The sequence below is a fragment of the Dromaius novaehollandiae genome, chromosome 1 (assembly GCF_036370855.1).
Source record: "Dromaius novaehollandiae isolate bDroNov1 chromosome 1, bDroNov1.hap1, whole genome shotgun sequence".
NCBI classification, from domain to species: domain Eukaryota; kingdom Metazoa; phylum Chordata; class Aves; order Casuariiformes; family Dromaiidae; genus Dromaius; species Dromaius novaehollandiae.
Genome location: NC_088098.1, coordinates 104,079,600 through 104,103,283, shown reverse-complemented (window position 1 = coordinate 104,103,283; position 23,684 = coordinate 104,079,600). Strand labels below are relative to the sequence as shown.

The 23,684-nt window shown below is 37.3% G+C and overlaps 2 protein-coding genes across 3 annotated transcripts in view; one reads left to right on the top strand and one right to left on the bottom strand.

Moving 5' to 3' along the window:
* Nucleotides 1–22,486, top strand: part of CHMP2B (charged multivesicular body protein 2B) — a 27,399-nt gene extending 4,913 nt beyond the window's left edge. Inside the window, exons 3-7 of one of the 2 annotated variants that reach the window (XM_064523107.1) lie at nt 818–1,012; nt 3,647–3,749; nt 4,809–4,915; nt 21,472–21,592; nt 22,309–22,486. In XM_064523107.1, coding sequence (XP_064379177.1) covers nt 818–1,012; nt 3,647–3,749; nt 4,809–4,915; nt 21,472–21,592; nt 22,309–22,373 — 591 coding nt within the window. In that variant the 3' untranslated portion in view covers nt 22,374–22,486. Of the gene's footprint in view, nt 1–817; nt 1,013–3,646; nt 3,750–4,808; nt 4,916–5,069; nt 6,934–21,471; nt 21,593–22,308 lie in introns of those variants that run through there. The other variant, XM_026093351.2, reaches the window with a different exon arrangement.
* Nucleotides 9,378–23,684, bottom strand: POU1F1 (POU class 1 homeobox 1). Its single transcript, XM_064523121.1, has 7 exons — nt 23,530–23,684; nt 20,840–20,989; nt 19,269–19,386; nt 18,038–18,279; nt 16,028–16,192; nt 14,454–14,514; nt 9,378–11,711 (listed from the first exon to the last, which is right to left on the bottom strand). Exons 1-7 carry the CDS (start codon nt 23,669–23,671, stop codon nt 11,498–11,500), a joined length of 1,092 nt encoding a protein of 363 aa, XP_064379191.1. The 5' UTR covers nt 23,672–23,684; the 3' UTR covers nt 9,378–11,497.

Here is a 23,684-nt window from a genome sequence, read left to right as displayed (position 1 = left end):
TATGAAGTCGCAGATCAAAATGCATATTTTGAAAAATCCCAGAATTGTTTGTTTCAAACTTTCCTATGTTATCTCCAGGCTAAATAGCTTGCTATTTCTCTCTGCATCAATAAATAAGTCTGCTTTTTGCAAGCAGGCAGTGTCCAGCTTAAGGTCTAAGATGCACAATTAGTGCATCTTGTTGTAGACAAATTGGACTGCTTTTATTATGTGCCAAGCTGAGTCCAGCTACCTTATGTGGGCAAACAGAGCCTTTAATTATTGCCTATCTAGTTTTATCTAATTCGTCTTCAAAAAGGTTATGAGATTCTCTGTAAATTAAAAAAGTGTTCAAGAGAACCTGCAGATTCCCCAGTTATTCCATGGATGATATGGCTTGATTGCCAGTAGAGTAAAGCCAATGAATGCAAAAATCTAACAGTAGAGTCACGGCCCTAGTAGTTAGCTGCGCTTAATAGTTTCTTCAATTTTTTTGAAGTGTTACTCCGTATCTAGATATGGAATTATATGTTCATGTATAACATGATGTTGAAAAAGTTGAAACACAGCCTTTTGGGGAATTTTTTAGTGTTGTATTGTAATTCCTTTTTTTCCCTGCTGGGAGCAGAATGGTGTTGTATTTGTTCATTTCTTTTATTAGAGACCCCCGCTAAAAAAGCAAGGAAGAATATTCATGTAACTTTACATGCCTCTTGAAAAACAAGAGGATAGTTAACTTCTGGAATTTTATTAGAGTGCTAAGGCTTAATTATAGAATCTTTGTATGAATGAAAAATCTGTGGAATTAATCTTAACCCCCTTTTTTTTTTTTTAATAGGAACTAGAAATAAAGAAAATGGCTAAGACTGGTAACAAAGAAGCCTGTAAAGTTCTAGCAAAACAGCTTGTGCAGCTTCGAAAGCAGAAAAATCGAACCTATGCTGTTAGCTCTAAAGTTACCTCTATGTCAACTCAAACAAAGATGATGAACTCTCAGATGAAGATGGCAGGAGCTATGTCAACTACAGCAAAAGTAAGATGTTACAGGATAAATTACTTTACATTAGAAAGCAACTTAAGGTTATGCTTGCAAAAGTGAAGTTGTATTATTTTGTATAAGATCATTGAAGGGATAAAATGTATGGCTTAATACTCTAAACAGCAATGAAGATACGGTAGGAAAGTGTAATTTGATTCATGTATGAAATTTTCACCTAGTCAATCCTTCCAGTTAGCACCTAATTAAGCATATTTTCTTGGGCTAGACATCTGTTAAATGGTTGCATGATAAAAATTAAATGTAATGCCAGTGGAAGAGCTCTTTTAGTAGACAAAAAAAAAGTCACTGTGCAACATCTTGCCTGTAGAACTTGTCACAAGCAATTTTTATTGGGAAAAATTAAAGTTGGGCATGCTTCATCCAGAAATCAAGGCAGTGTGTCACTGTAGCTTTCTAGTTTGTATGAAAAGTAAGGCATTGGTTACCAGCTTACATTTCTAAATAAATTTAATCTGGAATTCCCTGTCATTCTCACTCTCTGCACTCTAAGGAAAGAGTATTGCATTACTTTTCTCACAAATCTCATCTCATTAAAGATTCTGAAAAAATCTCAGGTATCTGAGTTAATTGCAAACTTTTTCCTATTTCCCTGATTTGATAAATAGGGAGTTTGCTTTTGGCAAGCTGGATCGTTCAGTTCAAGGTGTAGAATACAGAATTAGCACACATTGTAGGCAAGTTATACTTTTATCACAGTCCAAGCTACATCCAGTTATGCACCAAGTAAATCCAGTAATGTAATGCAAATTAAGGCAGAAAGTAATTACTACTAGAACATTTCTGTCAAGTTTCTTTTAGGAGCAATAAGTTGACAAATATCAACTGTGCAGTGATACCAAGCTGTGGCTCTCCAGCAAGCTTTCCATCTTCCAGGACTAGCCCACAAAGATGTGGCTTGTCTGACCATGCAACTGGTCAAGCTAAACAACTTGTGACCTTACTCAGCATTCCTATAAGTCTTGCATGTGAATAAGTTGATCTTACTTTTTAATTATTACATGGTTGACATGTTCTTTCTTGGCTCTTTATCAGTGAGATGCCTTGGATTAAATCTCTTGAAACCAAACTGTCACAAACTAATCATGAAGAGAAAGTCAGTAGAAATAGTAAATAAAAATCAGAATTAAATATTAAATAAAAACCAGAATTCAGAAAAGTGGTGCTTTCTGAAACAGTGTGTATTATTTTGGCTAATGTTATTAGAGAGGAAAGAGATTATTTTAGTCACTTCTAAAGTAAACATTTTTTCTCTTACCAATGCAGAAAGGTTGGAAAAGAAAAAATCTTCAGCGGTTAATTTTGAAGCTTAAAAATTGTTCTCAGTCTCATACAGCCATCAGTGAAAAATAAATGCAATCAGTTGCCTCAACATTCAGATCCAATACATGACTGTGAAGCTTTCAAAATACTATCTATGTACTTTTTAGCATGTCTGCCATTAATTTTGCATATAATAAAAACCCAGTGAATAGTCTCCTGGTTTTATTCATGCATCTTATCTTTATTTTCTGAAGATATATAAATCTTGTATCAGTTTAGTGCAAATTTTTTTCTGATATCCATCTATAATTTTACTAAAAGAATTCTAAAACACTAATGTCCTCTAAGTGCAGAACATCTTTTTTTCAATTCAGATAATGTGAATATGAACACAATGCTTGAAATTCAAGTAATAATAGAAGCTTAATACATGTAATAATAGAAGCTTAATACATTATGAGTTTAAACAAAATCAAAAATGAAGGCAGAAGTCCTTCTACAATGCTTCTAGAAAGTTAGTAGTGGCTGTACTAGCTTGATAGCATCCCTTTTTAATTAACCAACTCTTTCATCTTCCCAAAGATGGTTAGACTTTCCATTTAAATTGCTCATGTCTATATTTAGTTTTTGGCATGCCATGCAAGAGAGAGCTCACTTTTTAGGACAGGAGAAGAAAGAATACCAGTAGCTGCAAAGGCAGTGCTGCATACTTGTGGTAAAACCAGTGAAATTTATTAGATTGTGGCAGAAGTATCTCTGCCCTGTACAAAGGTTCACCCTAAGCTAGTAAGTACTTCCTGAACACCTTGACACTTGTTTTTTCAGAGAAAACTCATTTTTTTCCAAGAAATTATAGTATAAAGAAACGATAGGAATTTAATGCCTGTCCTCTAGTGGTGGTTGAAATAAATGTTCCTTACTGCAAAAAAAAAAAAAAAAAAAAACAAAAAAAAACAAAAAAAACAAACAAAAAAACAACTGCAGTCCTTTATCTTTTTAAAATATATAGCTTACAAGTTAGGAAATTCTGTCCCATTCTTTTTTTGAGAATCAGGCAGATTTTCCTGATATAGGGCCAGGAAAAGGGGGACAGTGCAAGAAGGATGCATACATTTAAAAGCATACCTATTATCATAGTAAATGGCAGTATTTCTTAACAGGTGCTGACTGCACTTATTGATCCTCCATGTATCCACAGTTTTCAGAGAAGATAAGGGGGCAAGGAAGGCCAAACTTGGTCTGAAGGTTTTTTTTTATTAGAAAAATCTTATTTCTTCTGTGTGCTTATATTGGCCTTTACTTATGTCTCATTGTATGATTAATATTAAATATTTTTAATATTGTCAGACAATGCAAGCAGTTAACAAGAAAATGGACCCACAGAAGACACTGCAAACTATGCAGAACTTCCAGAAGGAAAATATGAAGATGGAAATGACTGAAGAAATGAGTAAGTTCTGCATTGCAGTGAGTAGCTAGCTTCAGGCCATAGCGCTCTTGAAGGGTTAGAACCAGGCTAGAAATACTGCTGTGATTACAATTACAATTAATTAGATTATTGACAGCAAGTGAAGAGCAAACAAAACAATGTGTGTCTGTGCAAGGATGCTGCCTTGGGCTTTCTAGTAGTGATAGATACATAGATCCATTCCCTCCCATCAACATGCAAAACACCCATCATAGATCTAGAAATAATCTACTGGAAGGAGAGAGCTCGACATTGGTTCTAAACCTTTTCGGCATAACTAATAGGGGGACTTGAAAAATTGTCTTCTGTGGCTATTAGTTCTGTTGGTATTTTCTGTTCAGGGGCGAGACACTTAAGTTCGAGTTTAATTTAGAGATTACTGATCATCTCAGCTTTGCATATGTGGTGGTAAGGGATGTGTACGTGTGTGTCTCTCCTTTTTTAATTTAAGCCACAAACTTCTTTTCTGGAGGGCAAGAAGAAGGAGTCAGCTTTTTTGTTGTCGTTATTGTTACTGATTGCATCTGTCAACTAAGTCATACAGAACTTCCTGGTGCTGCTCGCCTTCCCATCCTGCCACTGTGTTGGCCCTACTAAGTAGCATAGATTCAAAACAGTATTGCCAAGCAAGATGTGAACAACTCAACAGCTCAGAATTGCATTTTTGTAATTCAGAAATTAGCTGAGTAATTAACAATTTTTTTAACTTGTTCGGAGGAAGAAGAGGAAAGAGATTTTTTCCAAAACTGTAGGACTTCTTAAAAAAAGGTTAATTCAAGGGGAAAGATAGAGCAGCTGAATAACTTTGTTGAAACCAAGCATTTTATAAAAGCAGTCATGCCTTACTCTGTTGTTCCTCTAGCTACGTTCGTACACTTTGCAAGGCAAAGATAAGAAAAGTTCTCCTATATACAGGTTCTTTGTCTTGGTATCTTACTCAGTGGTAGTATTGCTGTATTCTGGGAGAGTAGAAAGATGGTGCTCAGTTATTTTTGTAATCTTTTCACATAATGCAATGTGGATTTTTATTTTTCTTCCAAGTTAATGATACTCTGGATGATATTTTTGATGCATCGGATGAAGAGGAAGAAAGCCAGGATATTGTTAACCAAGTGCTTGATGAGATTGGAATCGAAATCTCTGGAAAGGTATGGGGATTTTTACTCAGTTCATATGCTTCTTCCTCTTCATTCCTTTTTTAAAATAGTTTATTCTAGAAGCCTTTATTTTAAAGTCCCGTTGTAGAAGTCAGGTTGTCACAACGCATACTCTTTTGACTAAAGAAAACTTGTCATCTTCTAGATGGCCAAAGCTCCGTCAGCTGCCAGAAGCTTACCGTCTGCATCGACATCAAAAGCTGCTACTATTTCAGATGAAGAGATTGAACGGCAGCTCAAAGCTTTGGGAGTGGATTAGCTTGATGGCCATATACAGTCTGCCTTCTACTTTTTCAGCTGCAGACATGTAAAAGTGCAAATATTCTTTCAATGCAACTGATGCCTAGGAAAACTCTGAAGCTTCAGAAATGATAACTTGAAGATGATACTGGGGAGGGAGAAGGGGAGAATACTTTGAATCAATTGACAGGGAGAACTACATTTGCTGTGTCCATTGCATGCAGTCTTTTTAAGCACTGGACCAAATAAGGATCTAGTTATAATGACGCATTCATTTATACCTGATCTGAATATGACCTCTGAGTTCAAGGTTTTCTTCTAATCTCATTTCCTTATATATCTTCAGAATTGGTTGTTCTGCAGCTGGTGGTGATGTCTCCTAGGACAGCACCTATATAAAATATATCATTTTTATAAAACCAATACTAGAAAGATTTAGTCTGTCATCTTAGCACAAATGAAACTTTACCTTTGCTTTCAGCTGAAAAAAATTTTATTTTGATGAGAAATAGCCTTGAAAGTCTAGTAAATTTAGGCAAAAAGAAAAAGCATTTTACATACTTCTTTCTTCCACATTTTTGTAGTATATTTGAGTTGATTAAGTAATAATTGATTGTTCATTTTACTGAATGGCAAGGATACAGTCCTTGTGCAGTTAATTTTGATGGAAGAGGATTCAAATTTGTTAGTGAATTTTGTTGCATGAAAGGCACTGACTGAACTTCATTGTACTGTAACATAGCTAGTTTCAACAGATTTGCTGTGCCTTTATGTATATAAATCTTGTACCCTTGTGACTTTTTCAGAAAGAGTCTTTGAAAGGTGAGTAAACTATGAATAAGATAGTTTTCACAAAACACTATGAGAACTCTGTGTACGTTTGATAGGACTCAGTACGAAAGTTCAAAAATGCACTTGTTCAGAAATGCCGCTTGCATACTTGCAAAAAGGACATTTGTCTTAAACATTTGTATATATTTTACAGGATTTCTTAATGGGAAATAACTGTCTGTGATTGTATTATTTACTAAGATGCAATTGATCACATTGATAAGCTAAATCTAAATTTTTGTCATGAGAACAATTTTTTGATGATAAATGATAATTACTTGTCTAAGCACTATAATAAAACTGTTCTGGTTCTGTGAGGGTTTTTCTGTGGTTTCTGAACTGCCTCAGAATTGACGCTAGCTTTAAGTGGAGTACATTTGGCTAAGAATGAGAAATGAGAACTGTTGATATTCTAAATAGATGACAAAGTCTGAGAATGCAGTTCCCAGTTACAATTTTGTGAATGGTGTACAGCTCCACAGCCCTCACTCTGCTGGAGAATATTTGCCCCTCAGTTGTGCTGATTTAGTGGGGCCGCTCCTTGAAGCACAACAACAAAATCATCCTGGCTTTAAGAGAAAAACAAAACACCTCCCAAAGTGGAAGCAGGATAACTGGGGGGGACAAACTTCTCGAAGAGACTTTGCTGCTAGAAAAAGTGTAGCAGAAATCCATAACCTCTAATAATCTACGGTCATCACACCATCTGCTTTTTAGGATTGAAGTCTGCAGAAAAAGAAAAAGCATAGGTGAGCCTTCATCTGGGTTTTGACATAGAAATCCAGGCGCTCTTTCTCCTTGGAGGAAGTAAGGGCTGAACTATGAATCTGTGAGGCAGTGGGTAGGAATGTGTAACTTTATATATTGCATACATCTGATATGAGTTGCTTTTTTTTCTTTTTTTTGTAAAAATCTAATAAAGCCTTTTTATTCCACAATGACTCTGTCCTCTGTAGAGTTAGTCTTATACATCATCTTTCTTTGCACTTCTATTAGATCTGATCTGAGTCCTGAAGCTGACTTTGTAGCTTCCGTAAGAATTTTGATCTAATCACCACTTTTGGTTGTGGGTAGCTTTTAAGATAGTTCTGTTCCTCAGGCTCTGGAGCTATGAGAGTTGAAACTTTGTACCAGCTCTGCTCCCTTCCTCAGTATTTCTCCTTTCCTTGCCTTCCAAAATGTTAAAATACAAGCTTAAAGCAACAAAAGAAACCAGCAGCTCAGGTCAGAGAGTGGGTCCAATCTGGGATCCTAATCATTATCCTGTTTTTGTTATTGTTTGGCTTGAGCTGTAGAGCAGCATAATATTTATTGAAGTTGCCTGTGGGCCTTTGACTTAAATGCAACATTCAGCAAAGACTTTGTGATCAAATTTGCATCTCCTCCTACCTGTAACTGGGTGACCAGGTACTGCTGTTAGGCATTGAACAGGAAACCATAATGTGAAGTTAGGTATACAATGTTACTGATTTTATTTTGGTTGAACAAAAAGTTTTGTTTTCTTTTTTAATGAAGTGTACACTTTATCCTTTTAATCACTGTTAAAATCAGGCCTAACACTATTATGAGTTCTTTCCTTTTTCCGTGGGATATTTGAAGACTAGTAATAAAGGCATTAGTATTTGGTGTCAGTGAGAATACTGACCTAGAGGTGCAGTTAACATCTGTCCAGTGTTTCTGAAAACAGTTATCTTACGTCCTGCAGCTCTAATCTCCATAAGGTACAAGGATCTTTCAGTAGCAGAGCAAGTGTTATAGGTTTGCAGGCACCACTTGTATTTCAGTTGTAGTCAGTATTTTGTATCTGTCTATAACCCAGATTGCATCCATTTCTAAAAAAACAGCTTCCTTTTAAATCACTCTTGGTGAAGTAAATGAAATATTTGATTCTTGAACTCCTTTATCCTTGCTGACACCTTAACAGCAGCCAAATGTGGAACTCTTTCATTCAAGAGCAACGTGATTGTTAATATGCCTAAAAATGGCTGCACTGGGACAGACCAAGGTCCAGCTCACTCAGAATCCTGCTCCATGAACAGATGCCCAGGAAAATATGAGAACAAGATAAGCATAGATGATTCTTCCCCTAATATCTCTTCTGGCCTCTATTTTCTGTTTAGGGGCTTTCCAGAGCCAGATGTAGTTTCTGTCTATACAACAACTTTGAATGGCTTTCTCATCTGTGAAATTGTCCACGTAAATAAACTTCTGAAACCCATATTTTCTGGCAGAGAAGTTCCACAGATTGAATTCCCACTGCATCAAGAAGCACCACTTTTGTTTTCTCAGGGTTCTTTCTAGCTTCACACATCAACTCCTAGTTCTTCTAATAGGCAAGATGGTGAACAGCCTGTCTCCATCCAGGCTTTCAGTACAAATGATTCAACAGACCTCTGTAATGTTTCATGCACACACCTTTCAGTCTAGCAGAGAGGCAGAGTCCTACCTTAATCAATTATTCCTCTTACCTTCAATCATCTTCTTTGCCTTTATTGGGACCCTCTCTTAGGTCTGTTGGATCCTTGAGATGAGGGGGGCAGAACTCTACACAGCACTCGGGGACAGGTGAAGCCCCAGCTATATACATTGGCATAATGTCTTTGGTTTTGTCCTCTATTCTGCTTTTAACTCACTGCCTAAAGTTACCATGGGCAAAGTAAGAGCAAGAAAAAACACCATCTCATGGAAGAACAGTGCAGCCCATGTTAGTCAAATTCAAAAGGCCACCTCAACTCTTTTACTGCCAGGTTTATCAATCTGCCCCTCAGTAGTTATCCAGGATTTCTTCCCCCAATCAAGAGTAATTGGCAGCTGTTACCCAGTGAAAAAGTTGTTCCTAGAGAAGAACCCAAATTACTACTTGCTCTTAAGTCTGAAGGCTGCAGCTGCAACACATTAAATTGATTGCATCCAGCTTAAAAAAAAAAAAAAAAAAAAAAAAAAAAAAAAAACAATTCTGCTCTACTTTGTTAGTAGTTTCCATGGGAACAGCTAGATGTGTTCAGATGGTGGCCACTTGCTCCACTTAGCCTTTTGTCATTCTTTTTGCAAGGACATCGTATTATGTGTCACTTTTCATTTTATTTTAACACACTTCTGAGATTAACCTTCACTTTTGCAACTTTTTGGAACTTTTGGAAATCACAACTTTAAGTCTGCTGTTGGATTAACTAACTATTGCAGCATGCTAGAATGAATAGGCATATCAGCATGATACACAACTAAATAAAGTATTACCAAACTACAAACTTACTTGGAATACCATATGCATATGAATACTTTATTTGGGGGAGCAGGGAAAGGACAGGCTCATAATATTTTAAGAAGCCTTTTTTAATCAACAAAATAACTTAGAATATAAATAAAATTTGTATATGACAGCAGTTTTGACATACGTAACAATAGATTACATAACATGAGGTACACAGAGGCATGTCACCACATTCATTGAATGTTGATCTTTTAAACTATTTATCTTTCATCCTTTTGAAAAGTTCATAATCTGTCAATACAGCATGTGACTGGTGAAGTCTAATGCTTAGTCTTACTCTGCTCTAACGAGCTATGCTAGTGACGAGAACAGTTTGAAGAGCACACATAGCATAATTTCTCCCCTTTGAATTATTAAATTGAAGACTTCTTCTAAATTAAGGGGCTATAACAATGCAATTCAGCCATAACAATGTATTTTCTTAATCCAGGAGCCCAGCTGCCATAGCTGAATATGCCTGTGGTCACTATAATAGCTGTCAGAGATAATTTAACATACACTAGAGTGAGAACACTCAACTTGCACACACTGTTTAAAAGCAATCTTGAACATAACACCACTTGGCTTTCTGTGGGCCTATTAGCTAGACATTTTCTAAATCATCAGGTCTGTTTTATGGAAAAATAAAATTTATCTGGTGATTACCATTCTATGTACTCTCTTAATTTCAGTCCTAGTAAAACAGTCTAAAATACATATATGGTAATGGGATATTTTAATAACAATGAGCAGGGCTGATGTAATGGCTTGGTAATCTATCCCTGGTGAGTACTAAAGTCATTAATCTAGTTCCTCAATGTCTGTCTTTCTGAAAGGTGGAGCTCTGGCACTGTTTTTTGCCTGTTTTTTTCTCTAGGCTAGGTGGAAAATAAGGGATTATTTTTAGTTAGTGGGTTGTAAGAGAGTGGGAGTTCACAGTGCAACAAGTTCTTTGTGTGGATACTTATTTCAGAGCACAAGGGCCTTCTTTTTGTAGCTTAATACACTCTATCTTTGGTATAAGTGTGTCCACACATGGATTTAATCAGGAAAAATACAGCACAGAGAAAGCCCTAAGTAAGAAAAATCCTGATAAATCTCTAGGTTTTTGCTTCAAATCACTGAATTTTAGGCTAACACATGGTAAATTGTATCCTAATTTTTATAGCTAAACCTATCCAAATCAAACCTTAAGACATATAATAAATTAAGAACAATTGCCTTTGGTAACTAGAATAAAAGGAATGTCACTTCTACTTGGTGTCTATTTAAGGCAGTCAAGCGGTATATTGAGACACAGCACAAATTAGGAACTGTGTTGACACTTCGGTGGTGGTAAGCTTATTCTACCATAAATAATAAGACAGCAATTATGACACATCTCTAATGTCTTCATTCTGAATATATACAACAAAATTATTACCTAAAATGCTTTACTCAGAGGTATACATCTGTTTCAAGTCAGTAGCTATCCATTCTTTAGAAAGACTTCAGTCATCGGTTAGCGTTCCTCTGCCCGCCCTCCTGGCTCTCTGGAGTCTCATGACAACATTCCCACAAGATCCTGTGAGTATATTCCACCCTTGGCCATAACTAGATTTTCAGCAATGTCGCCACTGCTAGTTTGATGTTACTTATTTACCTTCTCCTGTTCCTCAAAGTTCTAATTTCTCACTGAGGCTCAACTTAGTGAGCTCCAAGTTTGCTGCTGGAGACAGGCCCCTGCAATGTGCCTAATGGCTTACAATCTTACAAAAGTTAGCTAGCTAGCATGGGGGAGGGGGGATATAGCACATACATGAGCATGCAGAGGCAAAATTCTCTCAAAACTATAGCCACTGATACCAACCTTGGTAACCTTCCTTCATATATAACACAAAAGATTTGTTTCCTGACGTTTAGGTTAAACTACATGGAATTCTCCATTAATCATTAAATGTACCACACATGCAAGAAAGGCATAGCACAGGGATACTACTTTTGCAACTTGTAAAACATTTCTAGTTGAGTAATGCATAATAAGTTCCTTGCAGTTAAGCAGTGGCCTCCAACTCTTCCAATATATGCAGTAGCATTTAATTTGTTTCCCATCTTTTACATTAAAATCAAGTCTTCCACAATATACTGTATCTGAATCTGGCTAGCTTGTAAAGAAAACAAGTGGTTTACTGATTTTTTTTTAAAGCAACAAAGTACTTAAAAAAGTATACAGAAAAGCAAAATGGAAATCCACAACTATGCATGAGAAAGCTTTACCGACATTCATGATGTTCCTTGATAATAGAACTAAAGGTGTTCTGATGTAAACTTGTCTTCACTCTTTTTTCTCTTTGTCTTCTGTTGCAAAACCAAACTCTCACAACTTCTTTCTCAAGATTGAGCCCCTCAGCCATCCTCATAATTTCCTGAGAAGACGGCTTATTTTGTTCTCCAAAGTGCCTCTCTAGGGCTTCTTTGGCAGCAATACTGGATGAAGGGATAAAATTTCATCTTTAAAAACTTATTCTGACACATTCAGGCTCCTGCCACTATTTCAGGAGAAGGGTCAAGAATAGCACTGGAGATACTGATTTGGTTTGTTTCCTCTTTTGCTAAGTAAATGAAAACCTACTGAGTTTAAATTACACTGCAGGTTTTTTTGCTGATAGGGACAATGTAATATCATGTAGAATTTCTGCACAGACTAATTTAAAGGGAAAGATGCTATAAACTTTGGTGCAGTTTTAGTGGTAATCATACTTCTTGATTTGTGTTTCTTGATATTCTCTTGGAGATATTGCTACTAACTAGACATGAATGTGATCACGTGAATTGGAACAAGCCTGGGTGCACATTATATCCCACTTGCAGTGGTGCTGTAGGAGTCCAACAGACACAGTCGTATTACCGGCGTAACTAGGCTGTGTCACTCAGGTTTACGAACAAGAGGAGCTCCATCAGTCATCATGTGAGAAATACAGCATTTTCTATCAGGTTCTGCATCTCACTTTGGTATGGAGAGCGCACTATAGTATTTCTAGAAATCACAGAGATTACAGCAATCCATTTTATCAACCATTACATTTTCTAAAAATCTGCCTTAACCTATTCCTCACAGTAAGCGGTGATCAAAGTTGAGTGGTTCAATAAACTAAGCTAAGACTTTCTTTAATTTCAAATGGAATTTTCTCCCTATCTGTGTTACATATTCTCAGAAAACAAAGAGTATCTGCAATGTGCTCGTGTGTGAACAACAGGATGCATCCGAAGGTAGCTTCATCAGTAGCTGTAATTTCTTGGGACACAAGAGGGCACTTTATGCACAGTTCTGGAGAGGAGGTGCAGGTATTTTCATCATAAAAATATACAATCTGCTGGAGTTCTAGTTATTTCATTATTTCATCTGTACTATGTTCTTATTCTTTTATTTATTGTTTTATTTTGCAATTACCAAAACTAATTAAGAGTATGATGTTCTGCATACACACAGGTACAGAGTCATCATCATTTTTGACTACAAGTTATCTGGTTTTTTTTGATCAAAGTAGAAAATAAAATAGTTTCTGCACATTCAGATTAAGGAGATTTTTCTCAGGGTATGACTAACCTAATTTAGTTAGTGGGACTTCTGTTTTACCTCTCATTTGCCTTCAAACACCTACTAAGAATAGCCATCAAAGAAGGCGAGCCCTCTCCTGAGGCCAAACTGAGGCCTTCAAAGAAACATTTAGTATTTTCTTACTGTATCTGCTATGGTCCTGAACTTTCCCTCTATTGTCTGTGCGCTTGACAGCCTGACATTATTAAATATTCCCAGCACAATGATGTTACGTGTAAAAGTGGGAATAATTTGAAAATGCTTAATATAAGGACTGATTTCCTGAGTAGTTTGTTGAAAAAACGACAACATCAACAAAACCTACAACCTTGAAGACCAACAGTCTTCAGTGGGTTCCTCTAGCCAGGGAAAAAACACTTAAAATAGAGATACTCTGAACTCACACCTCTCATGCAGGTCATACTACAAAAACTAGGTAAGGGCCTGGCACTGCTCCTCAAATCCTTACCAGCTTGGAGAGAAAGCCCAGAGGAGAAAATGGCCTCGCGAGAGTCGTATTTCTTCCCTTGTGAGGTGCCATGATCAGCACTGAGCATCTCCCATCCCTAACTATCTCCTAACCGAGAAGCACCCCCTTAGAGGAATAATTATTTTGAAAACTAGCAGGAAATCACACCCTCGTTTCATTCCCTATATCAAAGGGAATATGATTCAAAACAGAAATCTCAAGTTAAATGTGAGAGGAAAAAAGGTGCTGTCACTGTGGGATTCTGACACTGTGGGATTAGAGAGCAACCTGTGTCTCTGGGAGCTAACACCACGCATAGGAAATGTTCAAAGAATAGGTACTTTACTGGAGGAGGTAGGGCCCGACAGCATTAGATCATGCCAGTGGCAGACAAATTCCCTTTCTGTGGAAAAATACTACAGCCCCTTGGAGTCTCTCCTGGTGAATCCCTCTTCACCAAAGGTAAGACTCTGGAATACCTAAAGGAGAAGGAAATACCACACCGCTGCTTTTATCGTGTTCTGTTTCTGCCTATTCAGTAATTGCTTTTATAATACAATTTGTCAACCTACTCAATTTCTGCATGGAGTTGAGGCTAAAGCTGGTAGATGCTGGCCATCAGAGATGCAGAAAAAACAGAAGTTCCCAGAACAATTTCCTTCTTTCCATTTATCACATGGAAGTGCTTCTTCAGAAACTTGGAAGAATCAAGTAACAGATAGGGATTGGAGTCTAATGCTGTATGTAACAAGCTTTCCCTCAAACTTTCTAGACCACAATTTTCTGTCAAAATAGTGCCTTTTCATACGGTATAATGTAGAATGTCCCCAAAATGAAAACAAGGGCACTCTGATATCTTATCCACTATGTAGACATCATAAAGATGAAGCAGAATTGGGATGGTTAGAATATTTTTCACACTAAAATATGTTGTCCTAAATTGAAAAGAAGTCTTTAGCTGGGCCATGTAGTGTATTTTGAGCAAGTTGTTTTTTTGGGAGGGAGTTACTTTGTTCTTTTTCCACTGGAATGTTTCAAAATAATTTTTTCTCCACTGGCTATATAGATTCACTAAAAAATAACATTTTGATTTCAAAACCAACAAAAAGAAGCATCTTAGCCAAAGGGATTTCTAACATGTAGCACCCTAAGTATTTGTTACCTTATGGTGGTTCTGCGCTTTCTCTTCCGCTCATTCACTCCAACTTTTTCATTGTATAAAGCTGTATTAAAAACAAAACAAAACAAAAAACCCAAAACAGGCAGTTACCTTCCACAGAGAATGGAAACCAAGCACAATTATCACTAGAAAAAAACATCCCTTTGTTTTAAGGCAGAAGAAAGTACAACAGATACTGCTCTCAAATAAGAAGGGCACTGCACACAGTAACACCAGTTCCTAATTCTTTAGGATGGCACGTGGCTGTTGTAACTCCAGATAAAAATGATTACAAGCAAAAATGGTGTTCCATAGGCAAAGCTGCAAGTAGCACTGGCTCTGCACTTCTGTGCCTCTGTACCTAAGGAGCCCTCTTCTTACACACCCTCATTTTCTTCCTCCTGCCCTGTGGGGCAGATGCTAGGGAGATGGAGTCTTTTTCCATGCCCCTCAGCTACCTCACCCTCTTACCTCAGAAGTCCAGCCCTGGGCTCCAGTCCTATCTGCATCTTCCACCCCACTCTCGGATGGACAAGTCAACCTTGAACCACTGCCCTTCACTTCTCAGAGGCTGCTGATCTTCCCTGCTGCTCAAGCATGAACCCATACTCACACAGTCAGCAGCTGCTATCCATTGCAAACCTCTTATAGGTGATTCTTACACCGTGCTGACCAGATTAGGAGAACCTCTGGTTTCTACTGTACTTATAGTGGAGGGAAGCTTTCCACATTTGGTTCAAAGCAAACTGAAGCACGAGGCAGAAGCATTTACTTAACAACATTTCCTACGGTTGAATATCATGGCACATCCAAAAAACTGCATTAAGGTCATCTCATCTTCCTTCCCTTGCTAGCTGAGTGCTGCACAGTTGTAGTCCTGGCTTTCACTATTACCTCCGGGCATAGTGCTTCCAATCATCATAATTCATCCAGTTGAAAAGTTTGTACTCTAAAACAGCCCATTTTCTTTAAATTAGAAAATCTTCTTCTAAACTCTACCTTGCCCAGTGAACCCCAGGACTCTTTCCACAACTGGGAATTAACTAGACATAAGGAAGGGAAATCCTCCTGTGGCAAAAAGGTCACATCCAAAAACCTCTATGCCATACTATTCTTTGTCAGGGGCTTAGAGAGCATTGCCTCAAGTTGAGCTCAAATCCTTTCCTATGGCCACATCACATATCCCAAGGGACTGGAAGGAAGAGTCCTTTGCTAGTGAAGAATCCCGGTACCCTGTTAAATATGCAGTTATGTGGATCCTAAAGAAATGGTAACAGTTCTGACCTATATTCCAGCAGTGGAACTAGTCTGCTGGAATGGGACCGAAGGGAGTGAGAATCATTAGGCAGAGTGATGTTTCTGCAGTTTTGTACCCTCCATACAATTCAGGTTGTTTGCTCCTCCTTGCTCACCCAAAAAACATACCAAGACTTAATATATGCCATCAGCACACCTTTGCATTTAAAGCTGGTAAAACAAAAACCTTAGCCTTTGGAAGACATGTACTAATCCTTCAACATACGCGGAGGATTCAAGTCTAAATACAAATCAATTTTAAGAGGGTTTCAAATCTCTACCTCCTACTTGTTCTGCTTCCTCCAGCCACTTGGACAGGATTGATTTCAGTTTGCATGCATTCTTGAAACTCAACTGCAAGTTTTCAAACCGGCAAATAGTAGTTTGGCTAAATTCAGAGCCATGTACAGCAGCCAGTGCTTCTCCAACATTAGTTTGTGTATAGCCTGTCAAAAATGAAGAGGAAAAAGTCACTTTGGAGCTTCCTACTGTGGATTGCTTTCCTTAAGACACTTATCCCTTCATCGCTGACTCTTAAGAACAGTGCATGCTGTAACGTCAAGGATCATCTTTCTGCAAAGGTCTCTGCGACTGATTTTGAACTCACCTCAGTGCTATGTTGAGTCATTCTGTTGATTTCAGTGTAGTTTTGTAGGTTCTGAGACTAGGGGTTTGAGAAGGATCCAGACCCCACATTTTTATTAATATACATGATGTGATGGCAATATGCTAATTCCTATCTGCATTTCTGGTCTCCTGTTATTTGTTGTGATGACTAAGATGAAGCAATAAGAGAAGTGCTGCAGTTTACATGAGCATACTGACTTCATAAAGAGCGGTTCCCCAGTCAGTGCATTGAATATGTGTCTGTTGTGTTCAGGAACCTGGCCTGTATTCCTCCCTTTCCTGCTCTGCACCAGAATGGGCATAGTCTCTCTAGATGCTGAACATCTCCATGAGGTGGCTATTTACCTGCATTTTAATTGCACTAACCCTGTGTCTCACAGTCTCAAACCCACAGCACATGTTAAGTCCGTCTTCCCTTCTAAAGCTCAACCTCAGATTAGTTTTCCTGTGCCAATTTTATTTTTCACCATCAGAACATTAAGCCCAATCTTACAGTCTCTGAGCTATTTGTTTACTTTGGCAGAAGTTTTGCTCCCTCACAAACTGAAGATCAAGATGCTGTAATAATCACAGTGATTAATAGCTTGGAGCCTAGCAAATTGTTCCAATGCTGTGGCTGACATGACACATACAGTCATGATGTATAGCAAAATGCCCACATTGCAAATGTTATTTCAAACTGTAAATTTCTGTTCTAATTCTCATTTTTATCCTGCAAATAGAACATAACAGCTTTCTAGCTGTTGAGATAATGCATAGATACCTCTAACAACTTTTCTTTTTTTTTTTTTTTTTTTTTACATTTATAAAGCTGGATTTTGTAGAACGATGCCCTATTTTTTAATGATACAATGTAACATTATAACAGATAATGTCAAAATTACAACTCTTAATTTAAAGTACCCAGTCTTCATAAGTGGGCTGAATCTGCAGGACCAGATGATAATTTTTTCAGTACAGTTCAAACAAGGGTGGGGCAGGCTTTTAGCACCTCAACCTCTCTGTAGAAGGGAGAGAGTCCCTGTAGGTGAGCAAGTGTTCAGTCCACCTTTGCCCTCAGCTAAGATTGCACAGAGAAGGGCTAACAACCCATCAGAAACCAGCCGATGCAATGCATCTCACACTATCCACAGCAGTTATCAGAGAGCAGTGAAAAAGTCAGTTGCTGCTGTATCCACCTCATGGCACGAGAAAATAAAATAGGAAGAGAAGGACCCTATGTTATGAAAGGTTTGCCACAGATGTCATAGTTATCCATATTGTCTACTGAAATGACATTGCACCATTTTGTGAATGGAAAACATCACGGGGAAGAGAATGAATATAAAAGACTAGAACATGCACTGCCCTAAGTTGTAGAAATGCAAAATAACACAGCCACAACTGAATGTAGTTTAATGAACAGCAAAATTTTCTTTCCACTTGTGAGAAAGACAGGAATACTTTAAACATCAGGAACATTTAAAGTCACTTTCTGTGTACTAAGTTGCAAAAAGCTTAAGTTTATTAATTCTGTGCAAGTCTTCTAGTAGTGGAGAAAGCCTGGAAGTGCAAGGCAGGATAAAAGTTATGATTAGACAAACTAGACTATAAGACATTCAGAAATAATTGGGCTTTCATTTGAATTTTTCGGGCTTTTGTTAGCTGACAAAAAAGACACATACCCAGCTTAATTCTCCGCAGTTTGAATTCATTGGCAAATTTCTCCAGTTCCCTGATTTCAGGGGAATCCATGTCTATTGGCTCTTCAACAGACTTGTTTTTCCTGCGGAATTCCTGCTTGAAGTCGGAGGCTGTGGGATCATCTCCAAGAACAGACTGGTGCATGGATGTGAAGCCATGGCCCAGAGCACAGGAACCAGCACTCAGAGCATGCTCAGGGAATTTATAAAGGCAAGGGGTCAGGCTACCTGAAAAAAAAAAAAACAAAACAACACCCAGCATCATTATTCACTAAGTATGCACCATAAAAACATGCCTTCATCACCTCATAATCAAAGTCTGTAATATTATATAGCATAGGTGAAAGACTGTCCAAGAGTTAGGGCATAAGGACTTAGGAGATCCAGTCTCTCTCTGGTCCCCATATGTGAAAGCAGAACAACCACCACTTGCACCACAGGCCACAGCCGTCCTATTTCACAGGCAAACTGTGATGGACTCAAATAAGATGATAAATGGTCCAGGCTTTGACAAATAACAATCCAGGTCCTCAGCTCATGTTAAGTGGCACAGTGAGATTGACGGGACTATGTCACTTTCAGCCACCTAGAATGTGCCAGTCTCTATTTTCTGGTATAAAGAATATTTCCATGTAAATACCATTTGATGCTCAGGCAAGATACTATTGTGCTTTAGTTTTAGGATAAAATTTGTTTGAGGAAAGCACACAGGTAAGAGATCAGAGAAAAACAATGTATTCACAATTCATTCCAGCTTAAAAAGAAATTGTTCAAGGATAAAACTATCTCATGCTACATATTGTTCACAAATATCAGATTTAACAAGGACATTTAACTAAGAGTCAAGGTTCTCTTTTGCTACATGCTGTATGTACAGCTAGAGCATTTCTGACATGAAGGAAAAGAGATAAATTTATTGAGAAAAAAACAAGTATTAACCCTCTTCAGTGGATCTGCAGCAGACAATAAATTCCACGTCCTCAGGATGTCCTTCTCAATTTTCTAAATGACAAAAAAATTTTTATTGGAACTTGGACTTTCATCAACATCTCTCCCCTGCCTCATCTTACTTTTCTTGTCTTTACTGCCCTGATTATTCTCATCAGAGTTGGAGGTTTTAACCCCATAGAAATATTTTGTAGGTTTCACACAGTATAACCACAAAAAAAAAGGTTCTCCCAAAGAATAAGAAAATAAACTAAAAAAGAAAGACTTGCTTTGTAAAGTGCTGACACCATTTACTACATTGGGATGGGGCATGCTGCATGTCTGTAAGATGCGACTCTGGGAGAGACTTGCCGACAGCATCTCTGGAGTTGCAGGCTTGATGCCTAAAAAAGAAGTACGGATGTAAAAAGAGAAGAGAAAGATGTAGATATATTTATTTTGGAGTGGAACAAAGCAGACTTCTGAATGCTACCTTTTTTTAATACCTGTTCTATGGACTTCTCCCAGGGATCTGAACAATACCAGGAACATTTGCAACAGACACATTAATAGATAATGAAATAGAAGCATTTGGATATTTGCGCGTAGTGAAGAAAGCCTATTTTCCATCCCTAAAAATTCTCTATGTAGATGCATTCATCTATGCTGACTTACTGTCACATTTCCTTCATTCTTAAGTGAAATAAAATACTGAGTTTGATTTTGAATTAGCGTCGAACCACGATTATTTTCTGGTAATCGCCGTAATCCGGCTCACCACACTATCTTACTGACTGCTACCTGAAGTTACATAGAATAACAGTTCCTCTTTCTTCTTCAGCCTGGGAAATGTAAAACTGATGGAAACTATTTCTTTCTGCCCTTTGGAGACTATCCCAATGTATTTAATCTGGTAAAAAGCAAAAAATAATTCTTCCTGATCATAACGCTATTTCAAGATCTTGATCATAAAGCCTATGGGGGTTCCCACGCATCTACAAGGTTAATGTTCATTTATACACACTTAACCATCCTAAGTACAAGGCATTTTCCTTGATGTTTTTATGACAAAAATACAGCAACAACTATAGTAACCTCAACAAACACAGCACAGACCCATGGCTTTGTGTTTTCCCATCTGAGCCTGGGGACAGTTCTGATAGTTGTACCTGTCAACTGCAAACTCGAACTGCCACTTTTTGTGTCAAGAGAGATCATGGAGGGAAGGCACAAAATGGGGCTCCAGAAAATGCACTTTCAAATGTTTTAATATTTTCTCCGAGAGTGCCTCAAAGAAAGAGGTGAGGACTCCTCATTGAGTTTGAAAATCACAATTAACTGAATCTTTTATTAAGTCTTAAGATCCATATGGAACAAAAATGGTCCAATTATTTTGGTTCTCGCAGATATTGCTGCTTCAGGGTTGTCCTGTCACAGAGCTGAACCTACTTAATTCAGCTATCATTCCATTATCAGTCATCATTTTATTTTATACCATCAAGAATTTTCCACAGAGATTAGGGTCCCGATACACTAAATACTACACAGACATATTAGATAAATCAGTCCTGCTCCCTCAAAGGTGATCATCTGACCAGGCAAAGCAGACATCAGATGAGCAAAGAGCAGTACTGGGTCAGTCTTGTAGACAGAGAAGTGAGACACAAAGCGATTTGTCTAGAAATGCAGAGGTTTGGGGAAACTCTGGACACTGACCCCCAATTTTCCAACCCCTTTGCTAATGTCCTAACTTCAATCTTGTCCTTTTGAAGCAACTATCTTGAATGCATCCCTCTAAAGGAAAACTGACCAAACCAGCATGCTAATAGCTCACTCACTTGAGGACCTCTCACTTACCTGCCATCACCCCATAGGTAGATGGTTGATTTCCATAATGACAGGAAGGCACAGAGTAATGAAGGCCTGCCGATGTGTTTCCCAAAGTCGTCATGGCAAAGTGGACATGGGAGCATTTAGGAGTTTGGATCAAAGACAAAACAGACGGGACTGGTAAGAAAATGTATGAGGATTCAAGATACATCCTTTCAATTCAAAGGTAGACTACATCTTTGTATTTATTCTTTCTGTGCATGTTATTAAGCATTTAACTCCACAGCCATCAAGTTAACACTGCTGGAAGTCCAGAACACTTGGCCATGTCTCACCAGATAAGACTGCCAGTATAAATAGCAAAATCCCCTTTGGGCCAAGACCAGCAATAGTCATGCCTTGGTTTTGATGCATTATTTTTAGTGTAGCCTACGCATATAACCACAGTTTAGATATACTGCTAAGCAAGGGAAGCATTAGTCTCTACAGGAGGAGACAGGTTCCTCTCTCTACCCAGCTTCCAAGTACCATTTCATTTAATCTTACATAAAACCTTTTTCTGCATTCTCAGAAACTTGATCAACTCTACTGTCATGTAAATCCCGAAGTGAACACGGATATCTAGGAAGGCAATGAATTTATCTCCATCATTTTCACAGGGTCTTCTAGGCAGCAAAACAAGCAGCAGAAATCCGATGAAGAGAAGCAGAAATAGATACAGGATAGTGAGCTTGGCCTCACTATCATCATCAATAAAGCTGCTCAAGAAAATTGATGAAGGTAGTATTAAAATATCATGTTTGTGAACATTCAGATATGTAAGACTGCAATTTAGAGCACACATTCTAGTTGTTCAAAACAATATAATTAATTAGAAATTAGAATTTTTGTTTTTACAACAGTAATCATAACAGTAAAAGGTCCTGTTTAGACATATGTATACTGATACAGACTCTATTATAACAGCCTTGCTTATGCTATTATGCACCCAAAATAGAGATTACATTAATACTAATGCATTTAGAGCAATACAGCTTTTCTGTTCAGGAAAGATCTAAGTGTTTACTGGTGTTTTTTCTATTATTACTTAATAATCCATAGACCATATCCTTTTTAGGTATAAGAAACGCATTTCTAACTGGCTAATAAGGATTTAATAGTAGGTGGTAAAGCTGATGCTATTTAAATTAAGTCATAAAAATGAAAGTCTTTAGTATTCTGCAGAACATTATCCATATGGTATGGTATATTATTTAGCCAGATGTACACTCACCTGTATTTTATGATGTAGAATTATTATATGCATTTTAATGAGTTTTGACATTTAAATAAGTCATGATTCAAAATTCTTTCACATCTATTTTTTGCACAAGTTTTCCTTACATGCATTCACTTAGAATGTCATTGTTTACTAAAATTCCTGAATCTATATATGAAATTTGGAAACCTTTCCTCATTATAAATACCACCCTCTGTCACTGCTTCTGTTTTTACAGGGTCACCTATGAGATATGATGCTGCAGACAAAATTCCCACTGACTACAGTGGTATTTGTCCTTGAGTGGTATCTACAAAACATCAAAAGCCAAATCTCAAGCAGACCTGCAAATGTTGTCGGCAATACTGTCTGTCACCATATACTTTTTATTATGAATCAGATGGAAAAATAAACAATTTAGAAAATACTACTAAGATACAGATGTATAAATTTGGCCTCATATACAACTTAAATTGTTGTATTCCTCACCACCACCACCCAACAAACATATTAAAATATTTTAAACTTCCTGCTTAATGTGTAAGATCACATTATCACCAATGCTCATTTTTCCTAGAAGTTTTCGTTACTTAGGTGCTTTTTCATGTTATTAAAAGATTTCATTTCCAACATCTCAGCACTGAGGTAAGGATTTCCCCTGCAGTCTTAACAAGCAACAGCAATCCATTTCAGCAAAAGAATGCTTTCTTGGCTATTTCTTTTTCTGTTCTTGAAAGCTTATGCACCATCAATAACTTCTGTATTTCAGACTATCACTTCTGCAGATTTGAGTCTGCAAGAAAACTTATTCTCTCTCCAGGGGATAATTTAGTGTTTGCATTGTCCTAGTACTCTACTACTACTTTACTATTACTACTACCTTATTAGGTTATATACACAAACATATAAAATTCTAAAATATAGATGAGACTTCTCTCACCCATTTAGAATATTTCACTTAAATCTTAGTCTTTACTCACTACATAACATGTTTAGGAAAGCATCTCTTTTCCTTCTTGAGAGATTCTCCAAATTATATTTAAACCTGACCTATTTTAAATACATTTCCTATTTAAAATAATTATTAAAAATTGTGGTTATGTAATAAACAAATTTGAATTTATTTTACATGATACTTGCCACAGAACACTACATAATCATAACACAAGTTTAATTGTGTTTGCATCTGTACTAAGTTAGTGTGCTGGTAGTACACCTTAACCTCATCTTGTAAAAAATTGAGAGATAGCTATAAGTTTGGCTAAAACACAAACGTTTTGGATGTTCTTGATTCACCCATTTATGCAGTCTTGTGAAAATGTTTCTGCCTGAAAGTGGTCCCAATCTCACATAGCACTGACACCAAATGCTTTAAATATTGCAGAACTTGATGATCACACATCATCTAAAATCGTTACAAGAAAGAGTTACAAAGAGTAATATTATTTTTAAAAAGTACCTGTAGACACAACATTGGTCGCATGGTTAGAAACTGGTAGGCATTCTGCAGCGCTGTGATGCATTATCAGAGGCAGAGAAGGAGAAGAGTCAGAATTCAAGGGTACAAAGGTGTCAGATGAAGTAAACGCTTGGCAAGTCATACCCTCAAACAGA

Excerpts from the sequence above, each read along its gene's own strand:
- POU1F1 (XM_064523121.1), bottom strand. The coding sequence starts at position 23,671 with ATGACTTGCCAAGCGTTTACTTCATCTGACACCTTTGTACCCTTGAAT. Across the intron at positions 14,515-16,027 it reads GGAAGCAGAACAAGTAGGAG|CTTTATACAATGAAAAAGTT; the intron begins GTAGAGATTTGA and ends TTTTTAATACAG. Across the intron at positions 11,712-14,453 it reads AAGCGCAGAACCACCATAAG|TATTGCTGCCAAAGAAGCCC; the intron begins GTAACAAATACT and ends CCCTTCATCCAG.